This window comes from Acipenser ruthenus, chromosome 4 (genome assembly GCF_902713425.1).
Source record: "Acipenser ruthenus chromosome 4, fAciRut3.2 maternal haplotype, whole genome shotgun sequence".
NCBI classification, from domain to species: Eukaryota; Metazoa; Chordata; class Actinopteri; order Acipenseriformes; family Acipenseridae; genus Acipenser; species Acipenser ruthenus.
In genome coordinates this window covers 68,958,443-68,980,073 of record NC_081192.1, presented here as the reverse complement: position 1 = coordinate 68,980,073, position 21,631 = coordinate 68,958,443, and the positions used below count along the sequence as shown (strand labels likewise).

The following is a 21,631-nucleotide window of genomic DNA, read 5'->3' as shown; positions in this document are numbered from 1 at the left end:
CATTTTTTTCCATAACGCAAAACATACGATATTGGTAAATAAACAATTCACACGTTTTCAGATATCTGATGTAAGCACGAAAACTAAATGTTTCTGCAGTTGATCTCTTTCTAATTTTAGAGTAAAATAAATCTTAGATATTTCCTAATGTTCTAATATAAATCAAACGATACCCAGCGAGATTCTCACTCTCACAAATGGTTAAAATGATTTAAGTGACAGGACTGAAGTTTCATTCCCGTGTCACTCTCTATCAACCAGTAGCTGCGGAGCTATTAGCTCAGAGGAGCAGCGCAGCGGCGGATCTGTTAGGTCAGCATGTACGTCTGCCACTGTAAGGAGCGAGTCTCGCAGTAAACATTGCCTCTCGGGATGGAATGAGGAATGGGTAAAGGACCCCAGGTACAGGCCCTGGCTGTATAACACTGACCATGTTATGTTTACAACCTAAAAAATAATAGGTTGATTGATTTGTAACTGTAAAGGAAATGCTTTGTGTAACTAACGATTATACGATGTGAATAGAGTAAATTACCAATGAAAAAGTATAATGCTGTTAATAATCCATATGGGAGAGTATTTTCACTTATTTTGACACTTCCTCCAATGATCAATTTTCAGTTCGCTTGCACGAATTAAGATTTGTGTGTTGACGTATTAATGTAAGGCAAATCAAACTTGTTAAATATCAAAGACGTGAGTGTTTGAAACACAGCCTGGGGATTTAATGTCTTATGTTGTCACCTTTAGGAATGTCCTGCTGATTGTGCAGGCAGCACAGACAACCTGTCAAAAGAGGCACATCTGAGAGAATTTATTGAGGTTCCTTGTAGTAATTACAGGCAAGATACTCTAGATGCACACATGAAGTCAGACCACCACATAAGATGTGTCCGCATTCATGCAGGGATGGTCAAAGGTAAAAGGCCATGGCTGTTTTTTTCTCCGAACCACAAAAAATAAGCTGCACAGACGACATCTGTGCACCCCCCACCACCACCACCGGGGCCTTTGTAATTTTCTAGGGGAAAATATATATATATATATATATATATATATATATATATATATATATATATATATATACAGGTAATGGACAAAAGAAAAGGAAACACCTGGGTAAATGAGGGACACCAAGTACATTGAAGCAAGGGCTTCCACACAGGTGTGGCTCATGCGTTAATTAAGCAAATAACATCCCAGCATGCTTAGGGTAATGTATAAAAATGCTGGACAGGCCTGGTTGCCTATAATTATGGCTAGCATGGCTGCAAGAGAAGACCTCAGTGACTTTGAAAGAGGGGTGAATGTTAGGGCACGTTTGGCAGGAGTTTCCGTGACCAAGGAAGCTCAACTTGCTGATGTTTCACGAGCAGCGGCGTCTAAGATGATGTCAGCATGGAACTCCAAGGGAAAGACATCATCAGCAAAGGGCAACAGTGGGCGGAAGCGCATACTCCAGGATCGTGATATCCGTGCATTAATTCGAAGTGCAAGGCAAAACAGACAAGCAACTGCAGATCAACTGACTGCAAATTTCAACCTGGGGCGCGAGCAACCAGTTTCATCAAAAACGGTCCGCCAAGAACTCCACAGAGCAGGATACCATAGTGGCCCAATGCCCTATTAAGTGACTTTACATTGGTGTTTCCATTTTTTTGTCCACTATCTGTAGATTCTGAAGATGTTTTATTATTACATGCAGGACAGCCGCGATAAGATTGTTACCTTTATTAAAAATGTGCACGGATTAATCTACCGGTTAATCAACTAATGCCCATAAATTAGCTGATTCAATCCAGTGACAGCCCTAATTTCAATATATACTTTGGTGTACGTGTTTGAATGAATGTGACTGCAGGAAATAAAACTCATACAGTTTTACTCAAAAATATAAAAGGCAGCACCAACAATCAAATCTCTCAGCTGTTTTAATTAAAAATAATATCTTTACTCACTTCTGGATTTAATGAGTTGTTTTCTGAAGACTTTGTGGAGAGTAAAATATGTGTAAACCCATCCTGTTTCTTGACAACAATGTCTCTGTACCGGTAAGCACTTTCAGTTTGCCGGACACTAAACCGCAACCTCTTGTCAAAAGCCTGCCTTTCCTCAAATCTTCGTTTTCCTGCAGTTACTCCAGTGACTGCAGTTTGGATGCTATCTGTTCCGTTGGCTGCCAAGGCTTCCATAAAGGTAGAGGTACCTAGGGATTCGAAGACAAAACACATCCAATTATTAACTTCCATACTTCACATTTAAAGTAAAAAACATTGGAGGTACACGGACACGGGACAAATATATTTAACAAATAGAATTTATATAATCTAAAGGCTTTTAGTATTTTTGGGGAGGGATTTTGATAAAGAACACCTTGGTTTAGCACTTTCTGTCTTTACAAGATTTAAAAACGAAGGCAGTGTTCTTTGTTATGTTTTTGGAAGACAGACACGAAAATCAACATATTTTTAAAACAGCCTTTCCTGTGTAAAAAACACCAAACAGGGGTCGACATTAACCATGTCCCTGCAGCCCGGGGCTGGTAGAAATCGCAGTTTGGCCTGTAGTTATGAAGCACCACAGGCCCGATTGGGTCGATTACATTTAACTAGTATAATATATACAGTGCCTATAGAAAGTCTACAACCCCTTGAACCTTTTTTCACATTTTGTTGTGTCAGTGCCTCAGAGTTTCATGCATTTAAATGAGGATTTTTTCCACTTATCTACACACCATACTCCACACTGTTAAGGGGAAAATAATTTTTCTCTCAATAAAAACTTTATATTAAAAATACAAAACTGAAAGATCATAATTGGATAAGTCTCCACCCCCCTGAGTTAATACTTGGTGGAAGCACCTTTGGCAGCAATTACAGCTTCGAGTCTGTTGGGATAGGTCTCTACCAACTTTGCACACCCAGATTTGGCAATATTTGAACATTCTTCTTTACAAAACTGTTCAAGCTCTGAAGAGTTCCTTGGGGAGCGTTGATGGACAGCAATCTTCAAGTCATGCCACTAATTTTCGATTGGATTTAGGTCGGGGCTCTGACTGGGCCACTCAAGGACATTTACCTTTTTGTTCCTTAGCCACTCCAGTGTAGCTTTGGCTGTGTGCTTTGGGATGTTGTCATGCTGAAAGGTGAACTTCCGTCCCAGTTTCAGCTTTCTTGCAGAGGGCAGCAGGTTTTCCTCAAGGACTTCTCTGTACTTTGCTCCATTCATTTTCCCTTCTATCCTGACAAGTGCCCCAGTCCCTGCTGATGAGAAACATCCCCATAACATGATGTTGCCACCACCATGCTTCACAGTAGGGATGGTGTTCTTTGGGTGATGCTTTTGGGTGATGCTTTGCATTTAGGTCAAAAAGTTCCATTTTAGTTTCGTCAGACCACAAAACTTTTTGCCACATGGCTACAGAATCGTCTGAGTGGTTTTTTTTTTTGCATACTTCAAACGGAATTTAAGGTGGGCTTTCTTGAGTAATGGCTTCCTTCTTGCCACCCTACCATACAGGCCAGATTTGTGGAGTGCTTGGGATATTGTTGTCACATGCACACTTTAACAAGTCTTGGCCATAAAAGCCTGTAGCTCTTGCAAAGTTGCCATTGGCCTCTTGGTAGCCTCTCTGATCAGTCTCCTTCTTGCTCGGTCATCCAGTTTGGAGGGACGGCCTGATCGAGGCAGGGTCTTGGTGGTGCCATTCACCTTCCACTTCTTAATTGTCTTGACTGTGCTCCAAGGGATATTCAAGGCCTTTGATATTTTTTTATACCCATCCCCTGATCTGTGCCTTTCAACAACTTTGTCCTGGAGTTCTTTTGAAAGCGCCTTGGTGCTCATGGTTGAGTCTTGCTTTGAAATGCACTACCCAGCAGAGGGACCCTACAGGACCTGCTGAATTAATCCTGAAATCATGTGAATCACTACAGTTTAACACAGGTGGAAGCCACTTAACTTGGTGTGTGATTTTGAAGGCGATTGGTTACACCTTAGCTAATTTAGGTTTGCTATTACAAGGGGGGTGGACACTTATCCAACCAAGCTATTTCAGTTTTTATTTTTAATTAATTTTCTACAAATTTCTAGAATATTTTTTTCACTTGGAAGTTGTGGGGTAGGATGTGTAGATAAATGAAAAAAACTATTTTAATGCATTTTAATTCCAGGCTATAAGGCAACAAAAGGTGAACAATTTGAAAGGGGGTGTAGACTTTCTATAGGCACTGTATAGTGCACATGGCATCCATTTCATGAATCCAGGAAAATGGGCCAGTGTGCCAAAAAGCTAAAAATTAATTTATAAACCATTTTTTAAAACCATAACTACGAACTAATCCTAACTTTCCCACCACACATCATAGTTGTTGTACAGTCAGAATCTGAGACTACGTACCAAAGTGCTGTGTTGGTACTCGTTCCCGTGACATGGCAAATCCTTTACAAATCGGGTTTTCTACAACTAAGCAACCAATAAGCAAAAGGAAAGTGCTGAAATCAATAAATCATAAAGAAAGTAATTATGAAAAAAATGAAGACAAACATTTAGAGTGAAGGCTTCATCTGACTCCATTATGACAGTGAAAAAAAATGTAATGTTCTGCCTTGTTTGGTGTCAGTTTCCCAGACTTGCAGATAAAACAGCAGCTTTATTTGCTGTGAATTCAACATTTCGTTTACATCATATCCAGTCTCACAGTAAGATGTCCCAATCGACACCAGATACGCGATCCAATTGTCTAACTTTTTGATTTGGGATCCGATGTGTTCAGGTCAAAAATACCATTCACAATCTTTCCAGGATTCGTTGATATCACACATAGCAAGATTGGCGCTGACTGGGAGAGGCTACACAAGCGACAACGCTCTGAGAAGGATTGTTATTATTTTGTATTACGAATATTGTTTTAATAGTGTTTATTATTAGGATTAGGGATGGGCATTTCTAATAGTTTCCTATTTGAATACACAGGGTGCAACAGTTTTGTTACCCAAACTCCCTTACACTCCCAAGAGTAAAAGGCAAATGCGTGTGTACAAGCAGACCGCATACCAGTGTAAGCCGGTAAAGTTTAGCTGGGTTCACAAAGTGTACAAACAATGTCCAAGAAGAGATTTCTTCATTTAATACCCTATTTCCTTAGGCACATGTTTTTCCTTTTGTTTACTGAATTAAAATACAGAACTCCATGAGCAGCATATCTCTTCCAATTAAAGCAACAGTAGCATAATATTGAGCAAACCACCAAATAATACTTTTTTGCTATAGTGTATTCAGAATAAAATAACACCTATCATATAGCAACCTAAATATTGTACATCTGTTTAATTCTAACAAATAATATTTATAAAATAATCTTAACAGTCTAAATATTGTAACCTGGCCAAAACAATAGAAAATACATTCCAACATTACAATAGTTTAACATTACTAATTACAACTAGCCATCAAGTACTGACATCAGATGAATCTAAGTCAAGTTACTTTGTTTATTCAATAACCTGTAAATAATTCAAAACAAGGATACCTGGTTGTACTTTTAATGGTCAGTGCAAATGTTGACGTTACTCCATCCATTCACAGAAAGTCAACAGTAAGTAACAAAAAATAACTCCTTTCCAACTCCAAGTATCTTGCCTTTTCTTAGTAACATTTAGTATGTATTTGCATTCATCATGTTACATTACCTTTCTAATTTTAATGTTATAGTTTGGATTACATTTGCTATATACATTATTTTATTTTATTTCAATTCACACATTCAAAGTTCGCCAGTGCCATGCTCCCGGAAGCTGTTTCACGACTGGCTAGCAACAGCTGCAGAAGCTGCTGTGTACAGTCATTACAGAGGAACTCAAGCAGGGATCTGTTAACATTAGCTAAAAACAAGGCAATAAAATTGGCAAAAATTTCAAACAGAATACGGTTACTGTAGAGTGTTGCTATTACAAGCATTGCATAATTAATATGCAGATAACAACGGGTTTAAGACAGACATAAAACTTTTTAAGCGTCAGCAATAAAAAAAAAAAATTAAAGAATGATGCGTTTCTACTAGTAGCTAATGCATAAGGCTGTTTCTTGTGCACTCGAATATGTAATATGCTATTTGAACAGTTTTTTTATTTTCGTGTAATCATCTATTCGACTACACTGACCCATCCCTAATTAGGATTATTATAATTCAATTTTAGAGTTGCTGTGACCCTATGGTAACAGCTCGGTTGCGGGTTTGCTTGTGAAAAAATGAGTATCATTTGTACACATACATTTTCAAATCTTAATAGTATTTTCATTTTCTGACAAGCGTACAAATGTGTGCATGTTAAATGGCTGAAGTAACATATATTGAAAACCACTTTCTTTTGAGACGTGGGCTCTCTTTGGTTACCATATACAGTTAGAAACATACTGAAAATAAAAACCATTGTGAAATAATATATAAATATATTGGGCCAGATGAAATTGCATCCGGGCCAGTAAAAACACTAGCTCAGTGGCCCAAGGGGCCAGTAGTTAAAAATCTAAACGTAGACCCCTGCCAAAGACACAATACAAAATTCACAAAACCAAAGCTATACACAAACTGTCCCACGATACATCCATTCTCAACCGTTCCATCCCCCCCCCCCCCCCATGGCTTCCTTTCTTATTTTATAGAAGTTAAATGTACTGGACAATAAGTTAATATAACAAAATATCCCTACAAATTGATTGGGAAAGTCTTTGTTTAATTAATAACCAAGAAAAGTTCTTCTTGGACCTGATAAGGTAACATGAATAATGTAGCAATGTATTCAATGTATAATTAAACATTATAAAACAGAGCAAGATCTCTGCGTGCTGATGATTATTTATGATTTCCATTACACGAGAGTAGATGTTAAAACTTGCTGATTTGAACTCGGCTCTCGCCAAGATAAGCACTAACTAAGATGCAGCTTTCCAGTAAACTAATGTTATCCATCTGTGTCTCCATCCATCTGCGTTTCCTTCCATATGATGATGTAGATATCCTTCTGCCTGGTATTGATGGCTGAAGTGTAATGTTGGCTCCAGGGATCAGCTCAGCGCATCAGCACACACAAAGGCTGCGATGCTGGCTCAGGGGATCAACCACAGTGCGGTCTCCCCAGCGCATCAGCATGACAACCGTCTGGATTGAGCTAAGTAGGGTACATCTCTGGGGTCTTCAAGTGGGCACCTTCCATCCTCTATGTTTCGTCGACTAGCCCACGACACCTCAAGAGGGCTCGACGGTGATTCTAGTGTCCCAGCATCACCTGCCTCCGTTCCCCACTCAACTCAGCCCAGCTTACTTACCCGTACATCAGAGTTTCTTTCTTTCTATTGTGCTTGAGATCCACAACCAGAATCTTTCCGTCTCAACCACAGCCAGTTGCTGCTCCTCTCTGCTGCTTCAGATAAGTTCTTCACTTTGCGACGCAACTCCTGGCCACTGAATGCGAAGTCTCTGAGAAACCAGGTTGTAGAGTGTGCCACAAATCCTCGACAACCCACCTCCATTGGGTAAACCCGGACTCTCCATCCTCGCTGTTCCGCTTCAGCGGCTAGTTGAGCATACCGCAGTTTCTTCCTCTAATATGCCTCATCTACAACATCCTCCCATGGCACTGTTAACTCTACCAGGTGAACAAGGTGTGCTGATCCAGACCACAAGACAATATCTGTTCGAAGGTTAGTGGTGGCACTCTCAGGTGGAAAGATAAGCCATTGACCAACATCTACCAGCATTTTTCAGTCTCTAGCAGCATCCAGTTGTCCTGAGCAAAGCTTGGTTTTAACACCTTTTCTTGGTGGTTGCTCTCCTGGGCGGAGGAATGTTGTCTTTTGTGTGTAATGTTTTGATGGAACTGGTGGCAACTTATTAGTCATGTTACACTTGTCTTCCAATGCTAAGGCCAAACATCGCAGCACCTGGTCATGGCGCCAAGTAAGCCGTCCTTGGCTAAGAACCACCTTACATCCTGTCAAAATGTGCCTTAATGTTGCAGGTGATGAACACAAAGGACATGAGGGATCCTCTCCTACCCAGAGGTTTAGGTTATATGGTGATGGGATAACATCATATGTTGACCTGATGAGGAAACTGATCCTGCGCTGTTCCATTGACCATAGGTCTTGCCAGCCAACCTTGCGTTGTTCCACATTGGTGAATTGCACATTCCACCCATTGAAAAATGTCACAATATCACCATTAACCCTTTGCGGTCCTATGTCGGACCTGGTCCGACATTGCAATTATTCCTATCTGGTCCAATGTCGGACCCTATCCGACATTATCAAAAAAAACGCAAAAAACGGGTTTCTAGTCATGTTTTCTCTGGAAAAAGCCAAGAAAACCATTCAATGGCCGAGTGGGAGCGACAGGAGCCGTGACAAGCCGAAAAAAAAAAGGGCGTATCTCATGCATAGTCATACTTGCCCCTGGCATCAGATAGGGGCGGTCATAAGGAAACAAGCTGGCTGGTACTGCATCAGCGCTCAGAGAATATCACAGACATTTGCAGAGCTTTTTTGAGATGTTATAGTAATAAAATAATGACTTGGATCGCAGTATTGAGGAGTTTGGTGATAAAACGAGTGATCCGGAGATGATTGATCGGTATGTATGACTATTATTATTTATTTCTTGGCATATGTGAAAGCTATAGCGAACAAAAGGGTGGGGCGGGGCTGGAGATGCCTAGTGAGTGCTTTGTTGATATGCAGGGCCTTTTAAACCCGTTTGACTGTGGGGGGAAAAAAAATACTTTTAAAAAGCACGTCTAAAATTAACTGCGTGTGTGAAAATAAATTGGACCTGACGCGCCTGACGCGCACTTAATAAATTGACTGCAAAGGGATAAAATAAGTATAATACCTATTTGCTTTGCTGTCAGATGAAAATACATACAGCTACATCAGGGTTGAAAACCAGTCTCCTGGGCCAATAAGGGGCTACTAGGAGCACCTTGGCCCGGTCTTGCCTGATTTTCTCCAGACACAGCGGATGCAGGGTGGTCGATGGGAAGGCATATAACAGTTGCCTCGGCAAGGCCAGGTAACTGCCTGCAGCTCTAAAACAAGAAATGTGGAGACGTGCAAAGGGGGATTCCAAACACTTTGTATGCCCCAGCCCAGGCTGGACACATCCGTGGTGACAACCTCCCTTCTGGTGACACTGCCCAGCGCTATGCCGAGGCATAGATGGGCCAACTGTTTTCACCAAGAGAGTACCTTTAGACAGTAATGAGACACTGTCAATAGTCAGTCGTGTTTCAACGTGGGCTGGAAACCCTGCTGTTGAACCATGCCTGCAGAGGGGGCATGTGCAGGAGACCCAATGCAAGGGTCCGGGAAGCTGCTGCCATCAAGTCCAGAAGTTTCTGGAATGTCACTACCATGAGCGCCCTGTTTAGCTGAAAGAGCTCCAAACAGGTGGCTATTCTCTGCACATTGCCGTCGGACAAAGTGGACAGCACGGCCCTGTAATCGGGGTGTCAAACAGCAGTGCTTTGTCCCCGTTAGGCACGCATGCCTGGGAAAACCAAAGCTGCCTACGTGCAGCTACCAGCGCAGCCAGGTTCCCACCCACAGCTTGCCCTTTGAGTTTGGACACACGGAGCAAGTTCTTGTTAACCACCCAGCTGCTTATCCCGCGATTTCCACGTGGAAAGCAAACGAGTCAAAATTTGTCACTTCCGTGAGAATAGCATGCAGGTGCCTATATGTGCAAGTTTAACGTCTTTTTAACGTGCTTCAGTTAATAAATACGTTGACAATATAGTAAAGTTGTCTGCTGTTTTGATTTTCTTGTTCTTTTTCTGGGAGAAGAAAAACCTGGACCCCTTTGTTCTCTGGGGCTGCCTGCTCTTTCAGAAGCAGAGGGTGTGGAACGGTTCTTATCAGAACGGTGAACCACCAAAGGGGAAGGAACATCCTTGTGAATTGGAGTGATTGATGTGTCTACACACATTAAACATACATTGTGTTAGAAGATGGAGAAAGTGGGGAACCACACTTAAAACAGATGGAAGGCATAGAAGCATATAAATGGAGAAAAGGGGAAGAGAAAAGAAAAAACTATCCCTATATTTTTTTTTTCCCCGAACAAAAATAACATAAGAAAGTTTACAAACGACAGGAGGCCATTCAGCCCATCTTGCTCGTTTGGTTGTTAGTAGCTTATTGATCCCAGAATCTCATCAAGCAGCTTCTTGAAGGATCCCAGGCTGTTAGCTTCAACAACATTACTGGGGAGTTGGTTCCAGACCCTCACAATTCTCGGTGTAAGAAAGTGCCTCCTATTTTCTGTTTTGAATGCCCTTTTATCTAATCTCCATTTGTGACCCCTGGTCCTTGTTTCTTTTTTCAGGTCGAAAAAGTCCCCTGGGTCGACATTGTCTGTACCTTTTAGAATTTTGAATGTTTGAATCGGATCACCGCATAGCCTTCTTTGTTCAAGGCTGAATAGATTCAATCCTTCTAGCCTGTCTGCATACGACATGCCTTTTAAACCCGGGATAATTCTGGTCGCTCTTCTTTGCACTCTTTCTAGAGCAGCAATATCCTTTTTGTAACAAGGTGACCAGAACTGAACACAATATTCTAGGTGAGGTCTTACTAATGCATTGTAAAGTTTTAACATAACTTCCCTTGATTTAAATTCAACACTTTTCACAATATATCCGAGCATCTTGTTGGCCTTTTTTTATAGCTTCCCCACATTGTCTAGATGAAGACATTTCCGAGACAACAGTCAACAAGTCTTTTTCATAGATTCCTTCAATTTCAGTATATCCCATATGATATTTATAATGCACATTTTTATTGCCTGCGTGCAGTACCTTACACTTTACTCTATTAAATGTAATTTGCCATGTGTCTGCCCAGGTCTGAATGCTGTCATTTTGATCATTTTGAATGACCTTTGCTGCTGCAACAGTGTTTGCCACTCCTATTTTTGTGTGTCTGCAAATTTAACAAGTTTGCTTACTATACCAGAATCTAAGTCATTAATGTAGATTAGGAATAGCAGACGACCTAATACTGATCCCTGTGGTACACCACTGGTTACCTCGCTCCATTTCGAGGTTCCTCCTCTAATCAGTACTTTCTGTTTTCTACATGTTAACCACTCTCTAATCCATGTGCATGCATTTCCTTAAATCCCTACTGCGTTCAGTTTGAGAATTAATCTTTTATGCGGGACTTTGTCAAAAGCTTTCTGGAAATCTAAATAAACCATGTCGTATGCTTTGCAATTAATTATCCATTGTCGATGTTGCATCCTCAAAAAAATCAAGCAGGTTAGGTTAGACACAATCTCCTAAAGCCATGCTGACTGTCTCCCAGGATACTGTTGCCATATAGGTAATTTTCCATTTTGGATCTTATTATAGTTTCCATAAGTTTACATATAATAGAAGTCAGGCTTATTGGTCTGTAGTTACCTGGTTGGGTTTTGTCTCCCTTTTTGTTGATCGGTATTACGTTTGCAATTCTCAAATCTGTCGGTACAACCCCCGTCTCAAGAGACTGTTGCATAATCTTGGTTAGCAGTCTGTAAATAACTTCTTTCATTTCTTTGAGTACTATTGGGAGGATCTCAGTCAGCCCAGGGGATTTGTTTATTTTAAGAGCTCCTAGTCCCTTTAACACTTCTGCCTCCGTTATGCTAAAGTTACTTAAAACTGGATAGGAACAGGTCAACATGTGGGGCATGTTGTCCGGGTCCTCCTTTGTAAAAACCTGTGAAAAGTAATCATTTAATATATTTGCTTTTTTTTTTTTCTTTGTCTGTGATTTTGCCATTTGTATCTCTTAGACATTTAACCTATCTGAATGTTCTCTTGCTGTTATAATATTGGAAAAACATTTTGGAATTGGTTTTAGCCCCCTTAGCAATGTTAATTTCTATCTTCTCCTTTTTGACTTGCGTTTGCAGTTCCAAGTACTCTTTCTGTTTACTTTTTTGGTCCCTTTTAAACGCTCTGTAAAGTGCCTTTTTTCGCTTAATATTTTTTTTAATTGATCTATTAAAACATTTTGGCCATTTTGTTTTAGATTTGATTTGTCTCCTTTTGACGTAATTGTTTTGTATTTATATTTGATAGTTGTCCAATGAAGTCATAATTTGTTCATTCGTTATAATCTGTAAATTATGATGTTGTCTTTAATTGCTGTTTGGAAATGATGCACAAGCTGGCATTTATGCACACTGTACTTGTATTAAACTTCCTCTTAATAAAAATAGCTACTTATTGAAGCATTGTCAAATAGTACTGCGACTAATTTTTTTTAACATATTTCTTTAGTTTTGGTATTATGTAAGCATTATTTTGATGTAAAGTATAATAGTGGAATCGTTTAGTAAATTACAGGTATTCAATTATTAAAATATACGGAAATGCCCATCCCTAGTAACTACATACAGAATTTACTGAAATCCTGTGTCAGTGTTGTGCACAAACTAGGCATATATTGTTCCAAGTTGATGCCATAGATATTAAAGCGGAACATTTAAAATGGACTGACACACATTCCAGAGCTTCCGTCGTCTGACAAAATCAATCACAAGCCAACCCTTACTGCTAATTTTTGTTACAAAACACTGATGTGATGATGGTTCCAACTGCACAGATAACAGATGTTACAGCTATTCGTTGCAACTGATGGTTCTCCTCCCCCCCACACACATGGTGTAAATGAGTCATAACACAAGACCAGCAAAACAGAACAATGAATGCAAATCACTACGTGAGTATGGGCTGAAGAATAGATTCCACACTGTTTTTTTTTTTTTTCTTGGCATGTTTACAGACACACATATATTCAGATTGACTATACCCTTAGAAAATACTGAGTAGACTGATGCAGTATGCATACAAAGAGGTCATCGTTCACAAGTAGCAGGATGCTGGAGTCTTTGCACAGGTCCTAGTGCTTCATTATGGACTACATAATAAAATTAAATTACCGGCACTTGCTTCACAACTGCAAAACGTCATGATCCTCTCTGTGGCACAACATATTTTATGATGTACTGTAAAGCTTCAAAATAAAGCTCTTACTGGGTACATCTATTGTAACTCACTGAATTAATTAAGCTATACATATTTTAGTCCACTATGGCAAATTTACGTATCACTAGCATGCCAACTCTATCATAACATTTGAATAGCATGTAATGATACTGTGCACAATTTTAATTCAATTGTGGGCCAGTTTCTTTTATTTATAGGGGAATGACAGGTTAATGCAATACAATACAAGGCTGTTTATCAGATTAAAAAATCAGCATTTGTAAAAAAAAAAAGAGATCAGTTTGGCTCCCTGTTTCCACTGCTGGAGAGGTTTGCTGCTGGAATTTGGCAATTTCCTGATATTTCTGCAGGCCTCAAGGCTTTAAAGGCCTGTTCTGTGCCGATTCTCTCACTGCCTACAGTACTTGTGGAGGAATTTATTTAGTGACCATCCAAACATATTTGAAAGACGAAAGAGACCATTTGAGGAGTTTCACATAACAAAAAAAAAAAAAGAGAAAACCTGTTCCGTGTAAATTCAAAGCACCAGCTCAGCCTTTTCATTTAATTTAAGCTTAGCGTTAACAACTCAATTCATTTGATGTAATGTAGCTTAAACTGTTAAACAAATGAACACCAGTAATGCCACATTTCAGTAACAAATCACTGTTCATATATTCACAGAAGCTTAGAAATAACAGATCAGAAAATGCTTTGTTACTTAAAGATAAAGATACTTTATAAAATGATTCAGTGTTTCAAAAACCATTGTGGTCTCAGACAGCAATATATATTTAAGAAGTCAGTCATCCAAGACTTTAGGGAAAAACCTGCAACATATAACAGAACCACTACACCTCTCTTCTTAGAATCACAGGAAAATATAGCAAGATATTGATGGTGTAAATAATTTAAAAAGACCTGTAATAAACAGAAGACTCCCACACAGGGAGCTTGCCGTTGATGATGGTAAACCTCTAATCATTACACATGAAATTCAACAGACCGCAGAGAATTCAAGCTGCAGTTAAGCCTCTTTGTATTAAAATAAACATACTACTGTAATAGATTTCAGTTAAATAGAGATGGAGTGTTTTAATTATCATATTTCTTTGGTCTCGTTCCTGGAGAAGTACTGTACATGCTATTGAAAGGAGGGACTATTATAAATATTATGTTCTTATTTCATGTAATTAACCTTTTACACCCCCAACACTACTGCAAATCCCTCAAATTCCACAGTATCACTGGTATTGTGTTCCCATTGCCAGATGATCAGCTTTTTACCCCATTTTAGCTTCTATTCTGAAAGCAAAGAACCCCACTGACAGCTGAGTCAGTGCTCTTACAGCTCCTTTTGGAGACAGACATAGATTGTGGGATTTGTAAAAGAACAGCAGTTTGCCACATTTTACAGCCAAGCCTACTACACACGTTGATCTGATGTTAAGGAAGTTAAACTGGGATCAGAAGGACTTGCAGCCAGCCATTGTAATGAGAACACAAATATCAGTTGTTTGTAAAACAGGAAAGGGCCTTTGGATCTGTTCTGAATGATGCAATATAAAGTCACAATTGACCATTTTTTTTCAGCAACGACTGCAAGGCTGATATTTACAATTACATTTTTGTCAAGGGGATACATTAGGCTAGGGCACAGTGATTGTTTCGATTTAAACTGCAAAACTGACAAAGATGAGATTTTGATTACTGTTTCAAAATGATACATTAGTGTATTTTCCCCCACCCCAACAGAAAACTTCCATCTATAACTGCACTCTGCAGACTTCATGGAATTTATACGTATTGTATGTAGTTATGAAGCGACAGGCAGAGATACTCCTCCTCTCTGATTGGTCAACCTGGGAAGCTGGTTGTATCCTGGCTTTTGTCTTTAGAACAAAAGATTCACCAACAGAACAATGTTGTAAAAACAAGTCCTTTGATGTCCAGCCCTAACATGAAAGATGTTTGCCTTTTGGGGAGACCACTGTTTTGTATCAAAGCTATAAACCTATTGATAAACATCTTCCCAAATAGTAAACTAGATATAAACAGGTTTTGCTTAGAAAATACAGTTGGTTTATGAGGGGGTCATAAAAGCTAGCCCCTTTAAAGGGATCTAGACAGAGCCAGATACTTCAAAAAGGGCTGATAAGAGATTTGTATAACTAAAATAAACTTGTTTTCTTCTGATTGGGTTAAAGAAAAAAATGATGTCATGGGAAAAAGAGTATAATAATCCAAATAATGTACTGTTTGTTAACTTGTGTCTTTTTTAATGGGAATGGGGTAAAGTCAACGTGAATTGATTAACCATTTCCACAGTTTTTCTGGTGTTTTCCGGTGTTTATTGGCTATCCACCGATTTCGGGTTTTTTTTGTATCGGGGGTGTTTTATCGGATTTTATCGGTTAAAACCGAAAATCAGAAGCCCTAATTATATCCTACGTGCCTCCAACAACATCACCGACTCACTGGAACGAATGGGTATTACAATGGTACAATAATGTGGAAGCCAGGCAAAGTGGCGGGGCTATCTTCTGTAAGAGATGTACAAATATTTCAGTAACATCTGATGTTACTGCTGTTCATATTCTCACCAAAGCTGGACTTGTGAAGCACTGTAAATAATGTCCATAACATGTCACAAAAAATAAGTCATCCATCAGAAGCTACTGGCAAGTAAGCCATGAAGAAAGAAATACTTGATCCCATATCCTTAGTGGCAGTGTGGCAATAAACCAACCAAATTTAAATGGTCCTTCGTCCACACTGGAAATAACCCGGAGCAAAAAAAAAAAAGGCTAACTCCTCCCTCCACACCAACATCTGCACTGTCCTCTTTCAGTAACATTACAGCAATCGCATTGTCAGCAACTGTTCTTAATAATCAATCCAATATTCTCCAGTAAAATTCAATGATATTAAAAATACACATGGGATCTACAGTTATTATTGCAATTTGTAAAATAATAAACGTTAACTCACACAAACACAGCGCCACTCACCTTTTTTAAAACAGCTGTGCCAATTATCAGTTTTTCCCAGGTATTAAATAAACCCTTTTTCACAACAAGAAAAGCTGCTTTTCATTTATTTGCCCTCATCTATACAACCGAGTACCAATGAATAACAATGAACTTCAGCATTGTGCGATTTAAAAGCCAAGTTTTCTTTTCACCCAGGACATTTTTACTGCCGTACTACAGATGGAGCTGTAAACGGACAGAATTAAATGTCGTAAAACTAGAAAAAGTCACTGATTCGTCACAAAGAGGTGATATTTCATTACCCTACCGTAGCATCCAATCATTCTGACTGAATTACCTAGGCACGTCTCTCGTCTGAAAGGGGCCGTCCAGGGGTTTCAGAGGCAAATAGATTTCTGTTGCGAGTTCTTATTCTTTTGGATGTAATAGCGGGAGATTCAAATAAAAATAAATTATGAAAACAGACATTTCATGATACTCATAGAACTTCAAGTCACCAAAATGTGTTCATATAACTAACTCCAACAGACAAAACTTAAGATATGCAAACTGAAAGTTTAAAACTGTAGTCAAATTACAGTAAATAATTGTTAAAGGAAAGAAAAATCACTTAAAACTGAAAAGAATACAATTAGAGTCACTCATTTGTTTGTTTCTCTTTAAAGTCTTAGTTTAAATAGTTTCTACAGGATGTATATATTTCTTATTGTTCTTTTTAGGGTATGGCGATCCGAAGTCCTTAGAATTAGGTCAAACCACACAGCACGCTCTGTTCATACAAGCATTTTTCTACTGGACAATTGCATGATGAAATAATGATTTTGGTGAGAAAAAGGGCCCGCACACCAAAGCAGATGAGGTGAAAGTTTACAAGACTGAAGCCACAAATCAATATAGAAAAAGAGAGAACCGCACACTCACTTGTGCTCCAAAAATGTTAGCTTTCGCCAAAGTTTTCATACAAAAGTGCCTTCGTCAGGGTGTGATTAGGCCCATGCTTGTTGGGTGAAAAAAGTTAAAGAAATACAGTAGAACCTGTCACATACGATTTAATTGGTTCCATTGGTCCATCATATATAAAAATATCGTATCTCACAGGGAGTCGTTATACTATATTGTATAGTTGTAGTCAGGGCATTACAAAATTAACAAATGTCAGTGTGGCGGAGTGTCCCGCCCCTATATATATATGTGCACTGTTTTGTTATTATTTGTATTACTGTTTGCGGCGCGGATAAAAGCACCGCGTATTTGTTATTATTTTTATATTTTAAAAACCTCGTGAGGATGCGTGACTGATCAGCTAGTGATTTATTTTGCTAGCTGACAGTCACGCATCCTTATTAAACTCGTGCAGATGGTGACCCTCTACCAAGTTAATTCATTGATTAATTGTTGCTAATCGGGAGATGGTCACTGTATATAAACCTGCAGATCTCTACCCTAGCGGAGAGTGTCAGAGGCGAGACGGGGTTTTGAGAGAGAGAAGAGTAGAAGCTAAACAACTGCTAAACCTTATTTGTTTGGCCAACGCGCCTTTTTGTTTGTAGTGTTTTGTTTTGTTTAAATCTTTTGTTTTGTTTTATTATTTAATAAAAGCATTGAGCGCCGTAGCGTTCAGTTTCACCACCACCACCATTCCTTGTTTCGGTTCCTGTTTCTGGTCCGTGACGTCACCACTCGCACGCCACTCAACAGCACTTGGCCATACTCAGGTATATCAGTAAGTCAAACACCAAAAGTACGATACTGTACGTATATAATACAAAGAAACTCAAAGAAAATGATACATTATTTGGCAATTCACAAAGTATCATTCCAAAAAGCACTTCCCGTGCTTTCTCCATCTATGCCAAACTTTTTTTTTTTTTTTTGCAACGTGTGTGTTAACCCGAAGCAGAAACAACACGAAAATGCATACACAAAGCTGGCAAAAAATCTTGTTTCAGTTTTTTAAAGGTGCATAAATTATATTAATCCCTTGCTTTGTTTTATTTAACATGATTAAACTGGACAGTTACGTGAAGTGACAGCATGTAAAAAGTGAAACTGAATCCCCAAATACACGGTCTTTAAAATTATATATATATATATATATATATATATATATATATATATATATATATATATATATACACACACACACACACAGTACTGTGCAAAAGCTTTAGGCAGGTGTGAAAAAATGCTGTAAAGTAAGAATGCTTTCAAAAGTAGACATGTTAATAGATTAGATTTATCAATTAACTAAATGCAAAGTGAGTGAACAGAAGAAAAATCTAAATCAAATCCATATTTGGTGTGACCACCCTTTGCCTTCAAAACAGCATCAATTCTTCTAGGTACACTTGCGCAAAGTCAGGGATTTTGTAGGCATATTAGTCAGGTGTATGATTAAACAATTATACCAAACAGGTGCTAATGATCATCAATTCAATATGTAGGTTGAAACAGAAACAGCTGTGTAGAAGGAATAAAACTGGGTGAGGAACAGCCAAACTCAGCTAACAAGGTGAGGTTGCTGAAGACAGTTTACTGTCAAAAGTCATACACCATGGCAAGACTGAGCACAGCAACAAGACACAAGGTAGTTATACTGCATCAGCAAGGTCTCTCCCAGGCAGAAATTTCAAGGCAGACAGGGGTTTCCAGATGTGCTGTCCAAGCTCTTTTGAAGAAGCAAAGAAACGGGCAACGTTGAGGACCGTAGACGCAGTGGTCGGCCAAGGAAACTTACTGCAGCAGATGAAAGACACATCATGCTTACTTCCCTTCGCAATCGGAAGATGTCCAGCAGTGCCATCAGCTCAGAATTGGCAGAAAACAGTGGGACCCTGGTACACCCATCTACTGTCTGGAGAAGTCTGGTCAGAAGTGGCCTTCATGGAAGACTTGCGGCCAAAAAGCCATACCTCCGACGTGGAAACAAGGCCAAGCGACTCAACTATGCACGAAAACACAGGAACTGGGGTGCAGAAAAATGGCAGCAGGTGCTCTGGACTGATGAGTCAAAATTTGAAATATTTGGCTGTAGCAGAAGGCAGTTTGTTCACCGAAGGGCTGGAGAGTGGTACACGAATGAGTGTCTGCAGGCAACAGTGAAGCATGGTGGAGGTTCCTTGCAAGTTTGGGGCTGCATTTCTGCAAATGGAGTTGGGGATTTGGTCAGAATTAATGGTCTCCTCAATGCTGAGAAGTACAGGCAGATACTTATCCATCATGCAATACCATCAGGGAGGCATCTGATTGGCCCCAAATTTATTCTGCAGCATGACAACGACCCCAAACATACAGCGAAAGTCATTAAGAACTATCTTCAGCGTAAAGAAGAACAAGGAGTCCTGAAAGTGATGGTATGGCCCCCACAGATCCCTGATCTCAATATCATCAAGTCTGTCTGGGATTACATGAAGAGAGAGAAGCAACTGAGGCTGCCTAAATCCACAGAAGAACTGTGGTTAGTTCTCCAAGATGTTTGGGCCAACCTACCTGCCGAGTTCCTTCAAAAACTGTGTGCAAGTGTACCTAGAAGAATTGATGCTGTTTTGAAGGCAAAGGGTGGTCACACCAAATAATGATTTGATGTAGATTTTTCTTCTGTTCACTCACTTTGCATTTTGTTCATTGAAAAATATAAACTATTAACATGTCTATTTTTGAAAGCATTCTTACTTTACAGCATTTTTTCACACCTGCCTAAAACTTTTGCACAGTACTATATATATACACACACACACAGAGCACCAAAAGAAACGTATCACTTATATTTGAGCATCAAAAGAAACTTATCACTTATATTTGGATAAAATTCACTAGATGTGATCGAAACATGACAAACTCTGCAGTTTTAGAGCAGGTGCAGTGACTTTTTATTGTGCTGATTAACAATTGACATCACGAAGACGCTGCAAAATGATCTGTCGATCTTGGGCAGGTGTTGTGACTCTTGGTCTCCCAGTTCATGGCCGGTCATTGACAGAGTGTGTCTGGTTATACCATCTCGCCAGGTTTGAAATTGCTGGCTGTGAGCAACCAAGGCGGCGAGCCAAAGTACGCTGCCCTAGTCCAGCCTCCAACATGCCGATTGAATGAAGGCGCTGCTCTCTGGACAGACGTGGCATATTGTTGTTTTTTTTTTCTGTGATTTTCTTTATTGCTTTCATTCAAGCTTGCAATTCAACAGATGAAATCAATCCATAGCCAGTGTCCAATCAACTGTCTCACTAATTAGGTGCTGTGAGATAGTGTAGTCCTGTGTGAAGAGGACTACATCTCCCAGAAGGGCACAGCCTTAATTTGTTAATTGTTTAATTTCATTTGTTAATTGATTCATTGTATTGATTGATTTAATTATTATGTGTTAATTGTTCTGGCAGTTGGCCTTGTTATTGTAAATTGAGGCCAGCTGCCAGGTATAAAAAGAAAGCAGCCAGTATGCTCAGGGCTGCTGTGTGAAGAGCCCGCTTGCAAGTGCGTGTAGGCGTACAAGAGAAAAGGTAGTGTGAAACCTTTTGTGGAGTGTGCTGTGTAACATTGTGTTTGTTTTGTTTTGTTTGGCAATAGGTAAACAGCTTAGCTGTCCTGTTTTTACTTTAGGTTCCTGGGTTATGTTTAGTAATTGCTCGATTAGAGCTAGGTGTTTGTTTTGTTTATTTTGTTTATTTTGTGTTTATTATTAAAAATAGTGCGAACGCGCGTTAAAAAAAACTCAATTTCTGTGCTCGGGGTCAATTTTTAAAGGGGCAAAGAACCCGAAAGGTGCAAGTCTTTTACAGTGCATATGCTTCAGTCTTAGTCACTCAAGCGTGTCGTGGTCAATGATGAATGATTGAATGATTAAAAAGAAACAAAAAAACATTTCATTAAATGTCCATCATTAATATACCTTATTTTTTTTTGAAAATAAATGTGTTATAATAGTGATAAGTTTCTTTTGAAGGTTGGTATATACAGTCACCTCCAAAATTATTGGCACCCTTGATAAAGATGAGCAAAAAAGGCTGTATAAAATAAACACAAGTAATGAGCTATATTTTATGCTCAAATATATGGGAAAACCATATTATTTTATTCTAATACAATTGCTCAGAGAAAGTTTAACAAGTAATAAAAAATTATTTCAAAAAAGATAGGTGTCAGAATTATTGGCACCCCTAAAGATTCCTATAAATAAAATCAAACAAAATTAAATCTGCATTAACATTCTACTTCTGTAAGTTCATCTCAGTCTTAAGGAACTGTATTGTGGCCTTCCATGGCTTCCTGTTTCACTGGGGTATAAAAATGATATAACACACATATGAAATCCATTTGTCATCCATCACCATGGGGAAAGGCAAAGAACTCACAAATGAAAAGAGACAAATGGTTGTTGACCTTCATAAATCAGGCAATGAGTACAAAACAATAGCTAAAAAACTAAATATAGCACTTACGACTATTAGGGCAATAATTAAGAAGTTCAAAACCACTGGAACAGTGGTAAACTTGCCTGGTAGAGGACGCAAGTGTATCTTGCCCCCACGCACAGTGAGGCAGATGGTTCAGGAGGCAAAGGGAAATCCAAGGGCCACAGTTGGAGAATTACAGAACTTGGTTGCATCTTG

The 21,631-nt window shown here is 39.1% G+C and overlaps 1 protein-coding gene across 4 annotated transcripts in view; it reads right to left on the bottom strand.

Moving 5' to 3' along the window:
- The window catches only part of LOC117399574 (chromodomain Y-like protein), a 108,624-nt gene that overhangs the window by 24,541 nt on the left and 62,452 nt on the right, over positions 1–21,631 (bottom strand). For all 4 annotated transcript variants that reach the window (XM_059022704.1, XM_033998847.3, XM_033998849.3 and 1 more), the window contains one exon: positions 1,959–2,206. In XM_059022704.1, the coding sequence (XP_058878687.1) occupies positions 1,959–2,206 (248 nt within the window). The remainder of the gene's footprint in view (positions 1–1,958; positions 2,207–21,631) is intronic.